This window comes from Rattus rattus, chromosome 2, assembly GCF_011064425.1.
Source record: "Rattus rattus isolate New Zealand chromosome 2, Rrattus_CSIRO_v1, whole genome shotgun sequence".
Lineage (NCBI taxonomy): Eukaryota > Metazoa > Chordata > Mammalia > Rodentia > Muridae > Rattus > Rattus rattus.
In genome coordinates this window covers 164,298,586-164,320,140 of record NC_046155.1, presented here as the reverse complement: position 1 = coordinate 164,320,140, position 21,555 = coordinate 164,298,586, and the positions used below count along the sequence as shown (strand labels likewise).

Genomic DNA, 21,555 nt, shown 5'->3' with positions numbered 1-21,555 from the left:
CACCAATTCATCTAGGCTGGCTGGCAGCAAGCTCCAGGGATTCATTTATCTCTGCCCTTGGCCTCTCTACCCTTCTCCACTGCTGTGCCTGGCTTTTACATAAGTAATAGGGATCTGAACTCATTAGCTAACTCACAGTCCTTAATGGCTAAGTTAACTCTCCAGCCCTAGACATTTGTTGTAGTGAGTTACAAACTCTTAACTGTGTTGAACTGCTGATCTTCTCCACTATTTTTTAGAAGCTTTCATTATAAAAATTAAATAATGTAACAATGGAGTAAAATCAATGGTAAATAAAACTATTATGAAGGAATACTAATACTAAAACAGCTCCAAACTTAAGATGGTTGATTACAATTAATCTACTTCATAGTAACTGGAAAGCATGGTGATTTAGTAGAAATTATTCTTTAAGTTATCTCCTAGGTTAGCTAGTCATATGCAGAAAGCCAAAGCTCTTGGTCAGCCATGTGATTGGAGGAGCAGACAGTGCCCATTTTACCATGTGATATGCAGCCAAGCTAGCAGGTGATAAGATACTTCAGATTCCCACACCCCTATCGTGCCTGCAAATGTCATCTGTATTTATACAAGAGATTCTGTACTTCACGGAAAGTGGGTTTTGGGCTACACTCATTTTTTAAAACTGGACCAATGCGTTACTCTGCATTAACATGTTTGGTGGGTTAGGAGGATTAAACACTTATTTGTTGCTCCTTTATCTACTAAATGTTTAGATGTATGTGCCTGAGAGGATGGGTACACATGTGTGCAAGAACCCTAGGATGCCTGAAGAGAGCACTGAATTGCCTGAACTGGAGTTACAAATGGTTATACTATATGGGGCGCTGGGTATCAAACCTGGGTTTTGTATAAGAGCAGTATGTACTCTAACCGCTAAACCATCTCTCCAGCTCCTTAAATGTATTTTGACATATTTACTATAATGTATGTTTTCGAAGCAAGGTCCCATATATTTTCTATCTTAGACAAGCCTCAAACTTGCTGTTTCTGAGAGTGAGCTTGAACTTCTTTTTTTTTGTTGTTGTTGTTCTTTTTTTCGGAGCTGGGGACCAAACCCAGGGCCTTGCCTAGCAAGCGCTCTACCACTGAGCTAAATCCCCAACCCCTGAGCTTGAACTTCTAATCCTCCTGCCTCCATTTCCCAAGTGCTAGGATCATAGAGATGCTGCCCAGTTTACAACATTACAACCTAAGTGTTTATAGTCTTTTTTTTTTTCTTTTTTTTTCTTTTTTTTCGGAGCTGGGGACTGAACCCAGGGCCTTGCGCTTGCTAGGCAAGCGCTCTACCACTGAACTAAATCCCCAACCCCAAGTGTTTATAATCTTAAAGCAAAGATAAAATAACATTTTCAAAAGTTTTGTATACCTTTGTAGTTAAGAAACTGAGACAGAAAGAAAAAAAAAAAAAAAAAAAAGAAAAGAAGGGGGTTGGGGATTTAGCTCAGTGGTAGAGCGCTTGCCTAGCAAGCGCAAGGCCCTGGGTTCGGTCCCCAGCTCCGAAAAAAAGAAAAAAGAAAAAAAAAAAGAAAAAAAAAAAAAAAAAATCACTACATACCAAAACCAACAGCACCAAACTGTTGCCCAACTAATGTACTTGGACTGAACTGACTGTATGCTGGCATCCTGCCAAAAGGTCCATAGGAACCCACTGACTGGAACGAGGAAGATGACGAACCTAGTGAAGACTGAAAGAAAACCACAGGTTAGTTATTCTGTTCAAAGCTTCATAACAAAGATCAGGTATTTTTAAAGCTTTCTTAAAAACATGCTGAGTTTAACTGTTAGACAAAAAGGCAATTAATTATAATGACTTACAGTACATACCGAATTCACAGAAAAGGATGCAGAAACAACATCCTACATAAAACTATTCATGGTTTAAGATCTCTAGATTAAGTCAAGAAACATTTTATAATAAACTGTAACATGGTGGTTTACTTAGTCAACTTGACTGTACTGAGATGTACTCAGACGATCAGTAAAGCATCTTCTGAAAGCCTTCTCCAGAGCTGAGTGACTAAAGGAAGACAACTGTCCTGAATTGGCTGCCACCAATAGGCTCAAATCCAGATGGAGCAAAAGAGAATGAAGGATGACTGCTCTCTACCATCGACACGCTTTCCCTCCTTCTTGGCCATTCCAAGGAGAGCACCCTCAGTTACATATTCCTGTTGAACGACAAATGTGCCTACTCTCAGATCTCAACAGACCTAACAAAGTGAACTAAAGATTCTGAAATTATAAGCCAAGATAAAAACCTTTCCTCCTTTTACTGTATTTTTCAGGCTAATAGAGTGATCAACTTACTAAATTTAAAAAAAACAAAACAAAACAAAACAAAAAACCAAACTTATACGCACACAATTTATAATACATATATAGTGTTAAATGATCTTATAAAACATCCTACAATAGAAATGTGATTTCTGTTGAAGACTACTAATTTATGGCAAGATCGTAAGTTTAAAAAAAATGTATTGCGGGGTTGGGGATTTAGCTCAGTGGTAGAGCACTTGCCTAGCAAACGCAAGGCCCTGGGTTTGGTCCCCAGCTCCGAAAAAAAGAAAAAAAAAAAAAAAATGTATTGCTGTGTGGGGGAGATGCTTTGATGTGCAAATAGAGGAATGGAGGATAACTTGTGGGAGCCAGTCCTCTTCTACCTTGTTTGTCCTAGGGATAGAACTCACATCATCAGATCATTTATTTACCTAGCTATCTTGCTAGTTCAGACCTTACCTTTCCTTCTCTGCTAATAAGAGCACATTCCAGGGACTCGATATGCATGGTTGCATAAGTGAAGATTTATGGTTGAAGTTGTCCCTTAACACCATCTGATTTATGTTCACCTACGCTTTTCTGTTTCCACAAAGCTCATATTCAAAGTAACTGGTAACTGAATGACAGATGTAAAAGACACTAAATTAACAGCCACATCTGGCATGGGAGCCACCTCTGGTACAGCATTGTCTCTTCTTTCTCAGCTTAAAAGACTCATGTTTTGGGGTTGGGGATTTAGCTCAGTGGTAGGCGCTTGCCTAGGAAGCGCAAGGCCCTGGGTTCGGTCCCCAGCTCCGAAAAAAAAAAAAAGAAAAAAAAAAAAAAAAAAAGACTCATGTTTTGGTAAGGTTACTTTATATTTTGTTGCCTCACAATAAAAATTAAAAGACAAAGATCTAGTTTGCAAAGATGAAAGTTCCAATTTCTAATCAAAAAGCTTCTTTTATATTCAGAAAAATTATTAAGGTACTTTTATTAAAAATGTCACTTTAATAAATATTTCATATTTCTTTTTTCTAACCCTGGTACTAAAGAGTAGACCTAGGACTTTGTTTATGCTAGGCAAACACTCTACTGAGCTACGCTCTTTGCCTCATTTCACTTAGACGGACTATGTAGGTATCTTCCTTTAGTAGGCAGAAGAAAAACCTTAGGAAAGATATATATTTTAAAAGTAATTTGTAAGATGTATCCAAGAGAAAAATCCTGTGAGGACTACAATCCTCATCTCCTGCTTTCTCCCTCACCTTTGCTTATTTTAGTTTCTAGGTAAGATCTGTATAGCCTACAGGTCACTCTGTAGGGGAGAAAAGCCTGTTTCCTGCTGTGCACACTACCCGCACCTCTGAAGAACTGGGGAGTTGCAGGTATAGGCACCCTTGCTCACACATCTGTTTTTAATAAAAGATGCAAACATTCAATTCTAAGACTACTTTGGCTTACTAGTTTGCCATAGGGTGGCTTTGGCAAGGGAGAGATGCCCACCTAGCCTCTCACTACTTCCAAGACAGGTGAGAGAGCAGAGAGCTGGCCCTGCCCCTCATTGGCTGCAGCACTGGGGAGAGCAGGCCCTGCAGCTTGCCTGGCAGTACAGTAGAGCTGCCCCTGGTGGAGTAGGTATAGGTGAGCCAGCACTGGGGATATGAGACCAAGAGAGCTGGCCCTGTCCTTTGTTGGCTGTAGCATTGGGTGGCCTAGCTGGGGCAGTGCTGGAGAGCCTGCCCTGGTGGTGTATGAGGAAGAGCTGGTGGGCTGACCAACTCAGCTACCTCCCAGATACAGGGCTTTGAGTTACCAAGTCTACTACATCTATGAATTGCTGGATTGTGTGAGAAAAGGCCAGTCCTGCAGATCCAAAGCTGTAGGATCTCCACGACACAGGGCAACAAAAGGATGTCCAAGAGGAGTTCCGATAAGAATTCAGTACTAATAGTGTATCAGAAACCAGAGGCCTTAAAGCAGACTGAGGACTCCTTGCAATGCTCATTTGCAAGTAAAGATGTGTTAACAAAAGGATATACTGTGTGACACATTACAGCTTCCGTGATAATGGTTTTTATTTTTTATTCTATCTTATTTTATTTTCTTTGAGGAAGGGATATTGCAAGGGCAGAGGGAGAATACAAAGGGAACGAATAGGATTGGGGTGCATAATGTGACAAATATAAAGAATCAATAAAAAGTTAAAAGAGAATACTTTGGCTAATTTTTAACCTGTCACTTTAAAGAATTTATGTTAAAACCCTTCTATGCTTGTGATATCTTACTATATACCATTGTATATTGTATAATGCACACTATAATTTAGCACCTCCTCCATTTAAAAATTATTTTATTCCTGAGTAGCTATTTGTACCCTGGTTTGTGATATGAACCATTATCCGTATAGTGTAGAGGCATGGGTCCTGATTCTGGAGTCTTACTACCTGAATCCATTGAAATTGTGATTCCTCACTTAAAAAAGAAAAAGAGAATTGAATAGCAAGCGGAAAGAGTACCAGGAGGACCAACTTTTAAGTGTAGTGTCTATGCATTTTATTTAAAAAAAAAAAAAAAAAGTCTTATGCAATTAACTTTCAATAAATGCTAGCCATTGTAACAACATAGTGTTGAAACTAGAAAATATTATAAAATGTATTTAAATTCTTAGCTATTTCTCAGTTTCAACTTAAGATCCTTAAAGAGACCTATAGAACATTATTCAAGTAATTTTATGTATTCAAGTTAACTTCTAATTAGTAAGTTACATGAAGGTTCAAGAAAGCCAAAAAAAAAAAAAAAGGCAAGCCTATTGAGGTGTAACTGTACCTCTGAAAGGCAATTTGCTTCAGTTACCTGAACAATAGCTGGGTCCTGAGGCAAAGAACACTGTGGTTTGGGCGGCTCACAAACAGTGAGGTCTTTAATGTCACTCCCCCGGAATATAATATATTCAAAGACTTCATCTCGAGGCGGTATTGGACGATCTGTTGGTCTGTCTTCTGTACCGAAGGATCGAACTGGTAAGAAAATAGAAGAGATGAGATGTATGCTTGCTACTCATTATATTTAGGAAGGGCCTGAGGATTCTGTTCCAAATACCAAGCATCAGTTCTCAAACACCATTCATATTTATTACCATGTAGTCAAACATTTTTAAAAGAGTAAAATAGAACACATTTTGCTCAAAGCAGAATGTATTCCACTTAGAAGCCTAGTGTCATGAGGCTGTGTTCTCACAATTTTACTTCTATTTTTGGTGGCTGTGGTAAGGTATGAAAATGACCTTTTTTCATTGCTATTTATTTTTTGGTGTTTCCATTCAGCAAAATAAAGATCTGATAACTTACATCATAGTTTCTGGTTGGGAAGGGGTGACAACAATCAATTTTCTGGTATACAAAACCCAAAGTTTAAGTTTTGAGGCAAGGAGAAACCAACGAAGGTAACATTTCCTTTGGTGAACAGTAAGTCTTCCAGAAGCTAAGTTTCCATGGGCAAGATTAAAATGCCTGTCACCTAAAATAGTTGTGCTCAATTAACTCTCAATATTTAACACTGAAGATGGAATTAATCAAAGTTAAACTATGTTTTACATGCAATAGAGTAAGTTGGGTATAAATGAAGAACTTCACTGAATTACTCTCTGAGAACAGTGTTCAGAATCTGCATTTGAAGCCACTCCTGAGTCTCTTATACTATTTTATGATTACTACCTTAAGAAACTACTGAAAATGTCAGCATCCATGTGATGTTCCAAATAAGAAAGCTTGAAAGATCACATACTGTTCATGGCAAGAGTGCATGCGGTCAGAAATGGGTCTGCAGTCAATTTTTCATAGAAGTGATCCACAGCTAGATTGAGAATGAATGCTTTTTCAGTTTAATGTCTTGCTTCCATACTCTAAAGATTCCTAATACGTATGTTTCAAGAAAAACTATGGCATCATTATTAGGTTTGCAGAATGCCCTTCTCTAAAATGTAAAGAAATGAAAATCAAAGGGAAGCTCAAAACAAAACACACACACACTCTCTCTCTCTCTCTCTCTCTCTCCCCCCCCAGACAAAAACAAACAAGCAAACAAACAAAAAACCGAAAATTGCTAAAACAAACAAACAAACAAACAAACAAACAAACCCCACCAGCTCTCACCTATAATCCTAGCAGTTAGGAGGTTGAGGCAGAAGGATTGACCATAAATTCAAGGTTGGCCAGGATTATGATGAGACCCTGTCTCAGAAGACTTACAACAAAACAACAGCAGAACCAAACCACACCAAACACCTAAACACCCAGGCATGGTGGTATACTCCATGTTCCTTTACTCTATGTTCAGGGGAGCAACCTTAGATACAATGAAGGAGACCTAGTCTCAAAGATGACAATCTTCTGGATGCAGACTTAGTCTCAACTGGAAGAACAAGGGTAGAACGCTCAGGTAGAATCCCGTGCCCACTCTTCCTCCAAAGACCATCTCACCAGCAGACCAAGTAGGTAAATGAGGCTAGGACACAAAGGCGGTAAGAAACGCATGCACAAGGCTTTAGCTGAGCAGCATTAGCTGAGCAGCGCTCTTCAGCCCACTTGCTCATGGTCAAACGATACGCCAGGAGGCAGGAAGCATGGTGCATGTCCTCCCCACAAAGTAATAAAAGTAAGAAGGTTTAGACTCTGACCTTAAAAAAAAGATTTGCTTTATTTTAAATTATGTGTATTTGTATATGTTCGTGCCTAAGTATGTGCATATGAGGACAAATGCCCATGGAGGAGAGCAGAGGGCATCAGATGGATGCCTTGGAGATGAAGTTACAGGTGGTTGTAAACTACCTGATATGAGTGCAGACAGCAAACTTGGGTCCTCTGCAGAAGCTGTACTGCTCTCTCTCCAGTTCCCACTTCAACCTTTTCTATATGAAAGGATGAAGAACAGAAAGCAAAATCCATCTTCATCACCACCACGACGAATAATATCCCAGGTTTCTCAGTTGCCATTAGCTTGTTCTGAAGTACAGTGGTAAATCAAAGGCCCTTCTATAAAACCAGAGCTCAATTAGGCCTCCTTTCAACCTGTATTCAGGTGAATCTATGGTGAATTACAGAATGAACAAAGAAAAAAAAAACAAAAAAAAACAAGAAACCCCAAACTTCTTTTCCTTGTTTATAAAGGAAAACATACTGAAGGTATGGAGAAAAGTTTAAAAAAAAAGGTTCTTGGGGTTGGGATTTAGCTCAGTGGTAGAGCGCTTGCCTAGGAAGCGCAAGGGCCCTGGGTTGGTTCAGCTCCAAAAAAAAAGAACCAAAAAAAAAAAAAAAAAAAAAGTTGCAGGACAGATACTGAGCTGATTCTGTTATAGATAAAAAGTTCTAGAGTAACAACACAAAAATGTTAAAACCCAACCAAACACTTGAGGTTTTTACATGGTGATATAATAAGGTAAAACTTTTACAAGGATCTGCCAGTTAAGAGACCTCAAAACATTTCTAAATGGCACAGGATAGTCAAAGGAAGCTGATGTAAGCATATCTGAGGAAAAAATTATCCCCCATATTGTCTTCAGGTTAGATGTGATGGTAACCCCAGCACTCTGGAAGCTGAGGCAAGATTTGAAATTTGAGGCCAGTGGGGTTACACAGTGAGACCACACACCCGCCATTGTCATTCTACTGTCTTCTACATACATACTCATCAAGATTTGAACCATACTTATGCCAACCAGGCAAAACTTTTCAAAAGAGTACCTCTCATGTGATCAATAAATAGCCCCTATGACGTCTTGTAGGGAAATGGAAAGACGAAGCTTGGTAAGTACAAAGCTAGGTTTAATCCAACCTCTTAAAACAGTGCAACTGATCTCACAGCACAGTTCCCCGATTCAGACTATCAGCTTTTACAAAATGCTGTCAGTATGAACTTCCTATATTAAACCCTGATAAGTCATTATTGGTGAATACTTTTTTTTTAATTTTTTTTATTTTTTTTATTATTAACTTGAATATTTCTTATATACATTGAGTGTTATTCCCTTTCCCGGTTTCGGGCAAACATCCCCTCCCCCTCCCCTTCCTTATGGGTGTTCCCCTCCCCACCCTCCCCTATTGCCGCCCTCCCCCAACTGTCTAGTTCACTGGGGTTCAGTCTTAGCAGGACCCAGGGCTTCCTCTTCCACTGGTGCTCTTACTAGGATATTCATTGCTACCTATGAGGTCAGAGTCCAGGGTCAGTCCATGTATAGTCTTTAGGTAGTGGCTTAGTCCCTGGAAGCTCTGGTTGCTTGGCATGGTGAATACTTTTTAAGGCTCCCTATAGCATACCAGGAAAAAACATTAACCTGCCACTCAAATGATAAATGAAGCAGATGTAGACATGGAAGCCAAGAACAATGGATAAGCTGGAACTCAAGCCGTTCACAGCTGTAGACTCCAATTATGTGTGAGGACAAATCAGAATCAACGGAGCTTAAAAATATATCCGAGGGAAACCCAGGAAAGCCATGGGTTTACAATAACTTAACAGGGAGCAACTTAACAGCGAGCACTAACTAATAGAGTTTTGAGCCTTTCCTTCCCCAATTTTAATTTAACTACTCCACACAAAGACCGTACTGGAAGTGGCTACTCCTCTCATAAAGAATGACAAGAATGAGAAAAATGAGGATTAAAGGAAATCACATGAAGATCAAAGAGCAGCTTTGACTGTGCAACATCTGAACTGAGATTCCAAGATGATTCTGGGGTAAAGGGGTGAATTCCCTGGGGCAGAGATACGCGTTATGAAATGAAAAATGGGATAAGAAACATAATGAACAAAAGAGTAAAGATCACAGTAAGACTTGTCTCCCAGAGTCATGTGACTTGAGGTTTCCCGTGCTTTAGCACAGTACATGCAGAACAGGGACCACAGTGGGCCTGGTAAAAGGCGGCAGGGTCTTGGATAAGCCGGCTACTGTAGAGATGCAGTCAGTCAAAGACATCTCAGTAGGTTATGGCTGCAGATGATTATCTCTGGGAGGTGAGCGGATCTTAAGAGCTCCGACATAAATAATGGATGAATCCCTCCCTCCCTCCACGGAGTCACAGCATGACAACACTATTTGGAAATCTGTTGGGGGGGAGATCCCTAAGAACACGCCCTGCGAAGATCTATTTTGTTCCTTGTTCTTCTCTATTTGCTTCCTGTTTGCCACAGGATCCTGGTGCTGAGGCATTTGTACTGTCAGCGGCCTCAATAAAGGGGCAAGCTGACCATAGACTGAGACCTCTAAATCATCTTCTTTTAAATAAAAAGGTTCCACCAACATGCAACCTTGAGGAAGGGGCAAATTTTAGGTGCTGTTATATTACACTCATTGTTTATTCAAGGACAGGAAAGCCGACTCTGAAAAAAACTTCAGTATGCTCTCCTAGCTTCAAGTACTTACAAGGCTATGCTCACCTTTACTTTAATCCCAGCACTCAACAGAGACAAGATAGATTTCTCTGAGCTCAAGGACAGACTGGACTATGCAGAAAGTACCCAGCCAGCCAGAACTACACAGAGGAAAAATATTTAAAACTAAATATTTGTAAAGCAGAGATCTACAATGAAAATCAACAACTGGAAAAGGAGCAAACATTTTCCTGGTCTAGAAAGGCTAATTTCCTTGGATCAACATGAAGTTGTAGTACAAGATACACTGTTGAAAAAAAGTCCCAAGAGCTCCAATAGAAGCTGCCAGAAAGCTCACCAATAATATGTGTTTGTGTTTTTTGGGTTTTTTTTGGAGACAGTATCTACACCACTGGCTAGACTTCAGTTTGTGGTGATCCTTCAGGATCTGCTTCTCCAGTGCTGGAGAGACAGCTCAGCAGTTTGGAGCACTGACTGCTCTTCCACAGGTTCTGAGTTCAAATCCCAGCAACCACATGCTGGCTCACAACCATCTGTAACAGGATTTATGCCCTCTTCTGGTGTGTCTGAAGATAGCTACAGTATGCTCATATATAACAAATAAATAAATTAAAAAAAAAAGAAAGAAAGATGTTTTCTACACAGAAATAAGAACCAGAATGGCACCAAATTTATTTGAAAAAGTAAATGCTAGAAAAACAACAGAGCAATGTTTAAAAGTATATGGGAAGAGGGGCACCTAGAGAGACAGCTTGGTGGTACAATGCTTGCCTAACTTGTGTGAAGCCCTAAATCCTATCCCCAGCACTGGGGAAGGGAGCAGAACAAAGAGACAAGAGAGCTGGTAAGGCAGGTTACTACATATGTAGGAACAGTAATAAGACATAGGCAGACATATACCTCGAGTCCACGAAAAATTTCTCTCCCCTCTTTTTTGAAAAAATTTCTGCGAAACAAATTTTTAGGCAAAGGTCTTACTCCTTTTGTCTCAGAAAACTACAAAAATTTATGAATTCTCTTCCTGACACAAAACAAGATTCATTTTATAACTTCAGGGGACCAAAGATCCCATGAAATCTACTCAATAACTCCATGTTAAGATTATCCTATTAGATAGGGCTGGAGAGATAGCTCAGTGGTTAAGAGCACTTGTTGCTGGGTTCCAAGCAAATGGTGACTCATGACATCTATAACTAGAGTTCCAGAGAACCCAATATTTTCTGATTTTAGCACCAGATACATGTGTGATGCACATACATACATACATACATACATACAGGCAATAAGTTGGGGACTCTAGTGTAATTATTTGAATTAGAAAACCCATCAGTATAATTTACATATTAAAAACAAAGGAACTGTATCTCTGTGGTAGTGGCAGAGTTCAAGGAGAGTAGATATGACTAACCAGACACAAAGAAACTTTAGGTTGATAGAACTGTTGCAAAGTCAGATTCCAGTTCTGCTTCCTATTCTACCAAGGTAGGAGTCTCGGCTGTACACTCCTGCTATTATGCAGACACGTGCCACGTCACCTTTCCCTGAACTGTAAGTCAATCAACCCTCCTAAAAAAAGAAGTAGAAAAGAAGAGGTGATAGCTGTATAACTCTTTCTGCTTTGTATACTTAAAATGGGTGAATTTTATACTATATATGGAAACTATATACTATGTATGTAATGTAATATTCACTACATTCCATCCAATAATTTTCTTAAAAAATAATAGAAAAATTATAGCTGATGAATAGCACTTAATTGTAGTTGGGTATGGTGGTTAATACTTATAATCCCAGCATTCAGGAAGAGGCTGATTAAGGCAAGTTCAAAACCAGCCTGGTCTGCAGAGTTCCCAGCCAGCCAGGGCTTTATAATGAGACCCTTCAAAAAACAAACAAAAAGGACAAAAAGGACACAGGCATTAATTCCCACTAGCGCAAAGCCTAACTTAGGAGAGGAACACACTGAGCATGGTTTTCTCAGCATCCAGTGTTGGCTATCTTCACTCCATTCCATCTGCTCTCAAATGCTAGTTTCTCTGGAACCAGTTTTATTATTTACTTTATTGTCTCTAGAGAACGAGAAAGTAACCAGTTATATAAATGAAGAAGGAACTTGCTGGTCTAAGCACTATCTGAACAAACTGGGCTAACCCTTTAGTTATTAGCTCTGTTGACACCCTCGATTACTTCATAGCATTCTAGTTTCCTCTGTATTTGCCAATGCCAATTCTGAGCCTTTTGGGTGCCTTTCAGGGGTACAGCTCAGGTTACCTCTTAGCTTTACCTTCTACCTACTTAGCTTAAAGGCTCAATTCTACTAAGAATTTGTTCTTTAAACTCATTTACTTGTTGTTTATCCTCCTGAACTCATAGAAATCTGCTTGCCTCAGCCTCCCCAGTGCTGGGAGGTGTTTGCCACACCGGCCTTATATTGAATCTGCAATTCAATTGGGCATTCTTTCTTGTGCTTGGTACTGTATTTGAATTTCCCAATGATACAACCAAGGAAACTGGAAGTGCAATTAGAGAAGAAAACAATAGGGAGAGCTGAATGGATCAAAGTGCTTGGGTAGAAGGGTGGAGGTATGGTTTGTTCTTACTGACCAGCAGGTATATTATGTGTGTATACACATACGCACTGCATGAAGTCAGAGGACCTCGAGCAGAAGCTGGTTCTCTCCTTCATTCACGCTGGTCCCAGGTTATATGTATTCAAGTCACCCAGCCAAGTGCCTTTAAGCACTGACCCACCTCCCTGGCTCTACTGTTTATTCTTAAGCTGATACATAAGAACACAGATATTGTATATATCAACGGGGTATCATGTACTGTTTTGTTACATGGATCCTAATTGTGTAATGTTTATGTTAGGTTAAACATAACGACTTTTTCACTTTTCTTTATTGTCAAACTTCCGAAATACTTGTTTCCAGTCTTTTGAAATTTATAGCACATTACTGTTCTCTGCTGCACACTGCCTGCTATTCTTTGCTGAGTTTAAAAAAAACCAAGAGACTGAAAGTAAAAATGGGGTATACATGTTGAAGGTCTGAAGAGCAGGAACACAGGAGGAGCCTCACAGAAAAGAGTAGCGGATGGAAATACAGCATGACTCCTGCGAAGTGGCTAAGACTGCTGAGGTGTGTGAATCCAAGTAAGGAAAAGTGAAGATGGTTATATAATGAGAGCTGTGATTTCTGCAAACTCATATGTATAAGAGTACAAGAGAGGCGTGGGGGTGTGGAACGAGGAGGGTACAATTCTCTGACTCTAATGACTGATCTTGAAAGGTAAACAGAATTAAGATAGTAAAGCAATGAGTGAGAAAAGCTGAACAAATGATAAAAGTCAGGGTTTTAGCCACTAAGCACTTAAAAATGCTTTAATATTTCATTAAGTAGCTGATTACTTTTTATGCAACACTTTATGTAATTATCAGGATGAGTAAAAGGGAGGCACTACATCCTCATGGAAAAGATGCTAAGACCCTCGTCCATGGTCAAGGAGTACTTACTCTGTGTGGCAATCAACCTGTTGGGTCCCATGCTCTTCTAGAAACACATAAAACTAGAATAAGTCTGACCAACTCACACTTTACATGGAATATGTTAATATAATCATGCTTTAACATAGCTGAAGTATTACTTTATAGTACTGTGAAAGAATGGGCAGAGTGTTCCTGGAGAACAACTAAGTTCAGGTTAACCAACTGTGCTTACTGCTGTTATCACTGCAGCACTGAGTTAAATACAGCTCTTGCTGTTTCTCTGCTTTCATGTTTCTCCGCTATTATTTTCTGGTGTGCACTGTTTTTTCAGTATTATCATACGGAAAGTCATGGCTCATCTTACCCACCTTTCAAGAAAAACAGCACCTGAATTCAGACTCTTAGAAATACCCAGTATTCCTGTAGCTTGTATAGGAGCAACAACAAAAATACTTTGAAGCCTTAGTTCAGGCAACTTCTCTAAATAGGGCAAATGAAAGAAATCTGGGCTTTAAATTTCATGAGATCTTTGCTGTTTGAGGTGGCAATTTTGTGAGTTTAGATTTATATTTTCCCATCATGCAAGTTGCTGCCAAGCGTGGTGGTTACATGCCTGTAATCTCAGCACTGTGAGGCAGAGGCAAGTAGATCTCATGAACTCGAGACTAGCCTACATAAAAAGACCCGGTCTCGGGGCTGGGGATTTAGCTCAGGGGTAGAGCGCTTACCTAGGAAGCGCAAGGCCCTGGGTTCGGTCCCCAGCTCCAAAAAAAAAAACAAAAAAAAAAAAAAAAAAGACCCGGTCTCAAAAGGTCAGTAAAATATCTCACAGGAACTTCCGATGCGATGCGTTCCTGCTCACTCCACTGGGACAGTGGTTTATGACTACGGGGCCAACAAACAATCAGGAGGATAAGCTAAGCCAACTGACAAGACTCAAGATAATGAAAGACTCTGTTAACAGTTTACCACTTTTGTATCTGACACAAATCCCCTGCAGTTTAAGGGCAACTCATTTAAAAGCTACTGACTTGACACTCTTTTTCCAGGTTTTCCCTTTGCAATGGCAACCTGAATGATTCCCCAGGACAGCTAACTAAACATACAAAACTTTTCCATTCATGTAAGAATTTCTCTCATTTTAGCACTTTGGGCTTATTAAATGTATTCATCCATATGTGAAGTGCAAACATACCAGAACTATTTCACAAAATTGGGCCTATCCCTTACTTTACAATTTTCTTCAGCATCCGAATCTCATTCTTCTAAGTGAAAATGAAAGTCACAGAGTAAAGCTTTACCTTCCTAATAATGTCTACTTTGTTATAAAACTTCTTTTACATACCCACTCATGAAAATTAAACAATACTCTCATTTAGGGGATCATTATGCTTTAATTTAAAAGAAAAAACATGTGTATGGATACTTTGCCTGAGGTATGTATGTTATGTTAGGCCAGAAGATACAGTCAGATCCCCAGAGACTGGAGTTACAGATGGCTGTTAACTGCCATGTGAGTGCTGAGATGGGAACCCAGGTCCTTTGGGAGAACAGCCAGTGCTCTTACTCTCTGAACTATCTCTCCAGTCCCAGACATTTTAATTTTAAAAAAATAACACAGGACTGCAAACTGGAAGAGCTGCTAAAAACAGCTGCTGAAAACACCATGACCCAGATTATCCACAAACACACTTAAATGGTGGCTGTCAATGTCTTTTCAGATTGCCCTGTTAAGACTTCTTGACATTTACTTAGGTTGTTAGGGTCAAAGGCCATGAAGCTTATCTGGGTTTCACCTTCTAGAAGGGAGTTAATTTTTATCTCTAGCAGAATATATGGGAAACCAACCATTCATTACCAGTCCCACCCCATAAGGCTTTTACTTTATTGTTGTGGACCGATAAAACTTATTGCCCAAACTGCAATATTAAAAGAGCAATGTTTTTAATATTGACATTAAAGCAAGCATAAATGATGACTTTCTATAGGTAATGTTACAGGTATGGTCACCCTAATTCTATACCATACAAATGTTAACTAGCCAAAATATCAAATGAATTATATAGTTTCAGGCATATATAATTATATGTGATAGCATGTAAAAGACCTAAATTCTAATGCAAACCATAAAAGCCAAGTGAATCCTTTCCTTAAATTAGATATTAAATATGTTGTGCCATATATAAAACCAGTTTTAGATGAACTATAGACCTAAATGTGAAAAAACAAAATAAAATGCATTCTCAAAAGATAAAGTATTTCCACAGTATTGGATTAAGGAAAAGGTATGTTATTATCAGGGATAAAGAAAAACACTATCCACCTAGCCCTAAAAGAAAAGCCTAATAAACACATCTAAATTAAAATAAAGATCTACAATAAGAAACCACTATGCAGGAAAAGATACTTGCAATAAAAACATCCAAAGGATGCGTTATTAGAATCTAAAACTCCAGAAAATGTGGGAAAATAAGTGATAATTTCAAAGGCACTTAAGGAAAGATGAACATCATATGGCTTAGACATGGAAATATCTCCAAAACTCATTAGCTGATGGGGAAATAGGGACTAAAATCACATTCAAGAGGCTGAAGCAGTTAAGGGCACATCTGACTCTCAGCACCCACATTAGGTGGCTCAGAACCACCTGTAAGTCCTGCTCCGGAAGTATCCACACCTTTGCCCTCTGTGGGCACCTGCACTCAAGTGAACACACCTTCCTCCACACACCCAATTAATAACAAAAATAAATAAAATCCCACTGAACCACCTACCCATCAAACTGACAAAAATTAAAATATATGGCACCCAGTACTATTGCTGGTGAGACATATGGAACAAATAGAATCCTTACTGTTGAAATAAACACTCAGAAACATCTACTAGAGAAAATTACTTTGCATTACTTAGTAAAGACACATACTCTCTATGCTCCTGCAACTCAAATTCAAAGTATGTGCCCTCCCCCAAAACGATTTCAACACATCAGTGCATCCTATTTATACAAAGTTCAAACTGTTGTGCTCATAACAACTGAACCATTTCTCCAGCTCTTTGATAACTTAAAAAAATTATTTCGGGGGCTGGGGAAATGTCTCAGGGTTAAGAGTAGTAGTTGTTCTTCCAGTACTCACTACAACTTGTAATTCTAGTCCCAGAGGATCTGACGCCCTTTCCATGGGCACCAGACACACATGTGGTACACAGACAGACATGCAAGCAAAACATCCATACACATAAAATAAAAATAAAGGTTAAAAAAATTAGTTATTTTGTGTGCATTTGTAAAGGCCTGAGGACAATTTGCTGAAGTTGGTTCTCTCTTTCCACCATATGGATCCTAGAATTGAACTCAAGCTGCCAGGCTTGGTGGCAGAAATGTTATAGGCTTTATTTATCCCTCTAGTCCCCAACTTCTAATTTTGAAAAATGAAGTGTTCCTATCTGATGTATCTGGCTGTCATGTGTTCCATGAATTGTATAGTATTAGGAAGCATATGGAAAGCTGGTCCTAGTGATTGAGGCCAAATCCACTGTTTCATGTCCTGTGCCACTTAGTGAAAAATACAGTTCCCTAGGTATGGTGAGCAACCAATTTTTCTTAGGCCTCTTAGCAAGGGAATTGAGATGAGCCCCATAGAGACAAGTGAACAGAAGATCCAAAGAATAGTGTAAATGTAATGGAGGGTGAATGACTGCACTAATGAAGTTTTTAAATTTCCAAACAGGTCCTTCATTTCTGAATTTCAAGGGCTCCTCTGATAAGTGGACAGTACAGTGGGTGCACCTTTTCCAGAGGTGCCTGGATGGATGCTTGAATAGAAGATTTGCCAGATATTGTGCTGTCAAGAATTTTACCATTAAAAGTGTATTATTGTAGCATAAAAAAAAAAAAAAAAAAAAGAAAAATGAAGTGTTAAGTATTAGACATTAAGGGGAAAAATTATATATTGATACATGGATTAAATAACAATGTTATAAATATAAATTAAATGACCATAGTTTATTACAAACTAATAAGATGCCCAAAATTTTACTCTAATAAAACATTTTTAAAAACTTTGAGTCATAAATTTTTTTTTGGTTAAGATATAAAAGGATAGGTTTACTATCAAGAAATATTTAATACATTCAAAATCTTAAAAATGGGCTGTGATAGCTCAAGTCTGTAATCCTGGAGATGCAAGCAGTCTAATTTCATCCAAGGCCTCAGTAAGACACAGTGAGACCCCTACCTCAGAAACCCAGAGGCCGGCATGGGCTTACACCTGCAGTACCAGTACTTGGAGGGCAGAGGTAAAAGGAACAACTGACAATTTAAGGCCAGTCTACTTATATAGTGAGTTCTAGGACTGCCTGGGTTACAGGCAGACCAAATAACCAACAAACCAAATGACCAACAGACCAGCCCAAGAAAACAGAAATTTCAGCTGTTAAAGAGTAATTGTGTCTGTGTCCACACCTGTGGCTTCTGCCAGTACCTCTACTCACATGCACTTAGCACCACATACATATAAATAAAAAATATTTTAAAAAAAGTTACTAAGCCTGGCTCATGCCTTATAAGGCTAGCACACAGGTGGTGGCCAGAGGACTAGGAATTCAAAGTGGAAGCTGGCATTGCAATACTTCAAAGTCATCCTTGACTACCTATCCAGTTTGAAGCCAGCCCAAGCTACATGAGACCATGCAAATAATAATCCCCAAGCCTCTACAAAACACTTTAATGAGAAATCTGTTCTCAACCAGTGTGTAGAATACCTGGTGAGAGCACTAAGAACCTTAGAGAGTTTTATCCACCCTTTAATAAAGTCATTAAAACTAACACCATGAAGCAAAATCTCCCTCTGTAGAACAGATTAAAAAAAGGCAAGCAAAACTAACTTGTGTCTCACTCTGAAGTTGAACTCCCTAAATTGATGGGGCTTGCCTGGAACTCAGGTCCACCTGTCACTAACCTCCTGACTGGCAGTGGCACCTGTGCCACCAAGCTCAGCCTCACACCATTAGTCAAGGCTTTAATACTAAAGAGAATCATACACCCTTAAGTACCGTGAGCATCCACAAAGATGAAAGCAGGTTCTCTAACAGGCAATGTGTCACAACACTCAATAAGGCAAAGAGTAAGTTATGGCGTAGCCCTTGGCTTCTCAGTTTTTGTCTTTTTTGAGGGTTTCATGTGTACCAAGCAGATCTTGAATGCCTGACCTGCCTCCACCTCCCTGGTGGAATCACAGGCATGCACCACCCACACCCGGTTTTTCTCACTGGGGAGCCAAGCAGGGTTTTCTGCATTTAAGAAAGCACTATATCAACTGAGAAGACCTGGCTGTATTGCTTTAGCAGTCCAGCAGGTCCCTAGTTCCAGATGCCTTTTGCATATCTGGGACTACAGGGGAGTGTCACAGCACCAGGCCTCAAACTGCTCTTTAAAAAGCAGACTCCTTGACTTTTTCAGTATTTGATTCAAGGATTTCTTTTTTAAAGTAAACTCTCAAAACTTACATAAGTATCATCACAATGCAACCAAGGAAAATATCACCCTACTCTTTTATAGTGTACCTTTTTTAAGCTTTGTTTTTGTGGTTCCGGGGAGGGAACCCAGATCTCCCACTTGCTAGGGTAGAGCTGTCAATCAGGCCACACCTTTAACCCTTATTAGGTACAATTCAACACCCTAAAAAAGGTTTTCTTATCCAGGTCGACTTGGCCCAAAACTGAAACTGTTAAAAGGAACCGTTTATTTTTTTGTTTTTAAAAGGGGTCATTAAAACTAGTTGGGTAATGTAAAGCGACTCTTCCATTCAGTTAACATTTGACACTTTTAGATTTAGAATCTTGCTATGCCTGGGACCTCTTTTCCTAGCGTATGTACGCAGTTCTTAACAATCCCACTAGGTGTGGTGGGAAAATAGCCCTCCCTGGTATCAAAAACTGATAAAATCCTCTAAGATCAGAAGCTCAAGTTTATTTTCTTTCTGCCTTCCTGGCACAGCAAAGGTCTAGCACGCGTGAACGGAAACAAAACCCACAAACTGACTGTATCGACAGTACAGACTATGGGGCAGGTAGGGTGATCCCCTTCAACACAACTTCCTCTCCCCATGGAACGCCAAGTACAGCGGAGTCGGTCGGCGGCCAGACAGTACTTGATCTGAACAGTGTACAAGAGTCCCGGATCATCAAAACTTGAACTTTCCTTTCTACCAGGGTTCCAGAAAAGAGGCCCGTGGGGACAGCAAGCAAGCACTTTAACGTGCACCCTTTGGTTGCATAAGAATTCCGGCTTAACAGGTAACAATCACAGAGGAGACAAACGAGATGCGATCGGCTCGACGGCACCAAATGGCCTTTCGAGATCACAAGTCGGCGGCGCAAACCCAAAGTTTGGAGCACACTCCTTAGGAGTTCACTCGAGAACTGTCGCCACCGACCCAGATGAAGAACGCTGAGAAAATGGGTGCCCGGGGAATCAACACATCCGCATTCAACTCTAGGTAGGCGTCAAGATTCTTCGACTCCTCCGGCTTTGTTCGGCGCTTCAGAAGACGGAACGACCGAATTTCGGTCTTGGAAGACACGAACCTGGGTGTGTTCTCTGGCTGGTTCCCGGGACTTTGAGATCGCCCCGCCCCGGGAGCCGCGCACTCGTTCCCTGGATGGAAGGCGCGGAGCTCCGGGGGAAGAAGCCCGGGGAATCCGGGGAGGCCGCAGCCCGGCCCTTGTCGCTCGGGAGCCGGGACCGAGGGAGCGGCCTCCCGTGAGGACTGCTGAGAGAGAAGAGCGCGAGGGCGGCGGGGCGCCCGTCCCGCGCCCCCCAACCCCGAGGCCCGTCCCGCCGTACCTTTGGCGAGGGCTACAGTGGAGTTCTCGGTGTCGATGGTGTAGAGGATGCCCTCGTAGCGGATCTCCGCCTTGGAGATGAGGCTGATCTTGCTGCCGATGTAAGGGGTGCCCCCGCTCATGGCGCCGCCGCCGTCGCCCGCCGCTCGCACTCAGGCAGATCCCGCGCTGCGCCCGCCGCTCCGCACGCCCGCCCGCTCGCTCCGTCGGCGCCTCACAGCAGCTTCTTCAGAACCAACATGGCGGCTGCGCCGGCTCCGCTTACCCTCCCCCCAGCCTCCCGCCCTCAAACCGCGGCGCGGCGGCGGCGGCGGCGGCAGCGGCGGCGGCGCGAGGCATGCCGGGAGGGCGAGGCCGCGCACTCTCTCGCGAGACTCGGTGAGCTCACCGACGGTTCCTGGCTCTTTCCACGGCGGCCCGAAGACCAGTTGATGGGACTGGCTCGCCAGCTTGCGCTCCGTAGGCGTTTCGGAGAGACGGAAATGTTTCACAGCACCTAGACCTTGCGTGAAAACTGGATGAGGGTTCATCCCGCCTGGTGAAGCTGACTGCGGCCTCCGCCATCTCTAGGCGGGCTGTACTTTGTTACGATCCCAGAGTCTTTGTAAGCGGTCGCTTCCTAGCTCCCTGACCAGCTGCCGGTTTCCGCGGGTCATGGAGCTCTCACTGTCAATGCCAGAACAGCCATCTTCGCCAAAGGAATTTCACACCCCCAGGGCTGCTGCTCCAGGCGGCGCTGGGACTCTGTTCCCAAAACTCTTTTTCCTTCCTGCTGAGTCCAACCCCTTTTATACGGTTTGATCCCGGTTTCTAGCTTTCAAGATGCTCCTGGCCGCTAGTTATGCAAGAAACATCAGTCCAAATGTTTCTCTGCAGCTTTGACCACTTAAAGTCAACTCCACTTTCTTAACGATCGTCTCTCCGATCGGGTGCCAAATTGGCATCCTAAAACTTTGCATCCAGAGGTGTAACTGTACTCGGTTTTACTCCAAACTCATCCCTCTAGCTTGTTCTCTGAGTTAACTATGAGCCGGGACCGTTTACTTAATTACTAAGACCCCTGGATTGTCTTCACCTCCACACCTGTCCTAACTGTAAATCTTCTGGATCATCTCCATCGGTACAGCTCTACAAGACGTCTCAGTTACTCTTTCAGTTACGAATTCAGTGCCAGAAGTGTTGGCAGTAGCTTCCTTAGAATTCTCTCTACTTCTCTTAGCCCTACTTCGTTTTTCTTAACACAGCAGTCGGGGGAATCATGTCCAAGTAGCAAGAGATGGTGGACTCTTGTTCAAATCCCTCTACTCACTACTCCCCACAGATTACGTGTTACACAAAGTGAAAACCAGACTTGCTAGTTTGGCTTATGATTTAGCTTCTCGCTACACAGCTCCATGCTGTTCCAAGCATCCCTTCTTCACACAGCTTTCACAGTTCATTATACACAAAGCCGCCCTAAGAGATGATTTATTTAAAATACTGTGAGGAGCTTTTGAAGAAGCCTGTGGGAGGGTCCTGCTCTCCTTTTACAGGCAAAGAAGTAGGCTGGGGGAACC

General features: G+C 41.2%; 1 protein-coding gene across 6 annotated transcripts in view; it reads right to left on the bottom strand.

Annotated features, from left to right (window-relative positions):
- Lsm14a (LSM14A mRNA processing body assembly factor) overlaps nt 1-20,309 on the bottom strand; it is a 44,491-nt gene extending 24,182 nt beyond the window's left edge. For 2 of the 6 annotated variants that reach the window (XM_032893870.1, XM_032893874.1), the window contains exons 1-3: nt 20,001-20,306; nt 5,137-5,300; nt 1,580-1,709 (exon numbers count right to left, since the gene is read on the bottom strand). In XM_032893870.1, the coding sequence (XP_032749761.1) occupies nt 1,580-1,709; nt 5,137-5,300; nt 20,001-20,121 (415 nt within the window). In that variant the 5' untranslated portion in view covers nt 20,122-20,306. Of the gene's footprint in view, nt 1-1,579; nt 1,710-5,136; nt 5,301-20,000 lie in introns of all 6 variants that reach the window. The other 4 variants (XM_032893872.1, XM_032893871.1, XM_032893869.1 and 1 more) reach the window with 4 other exon arrangements.
- Nucleotides 20,310-21,555: the final 1,246 nt, after the last annotated feature.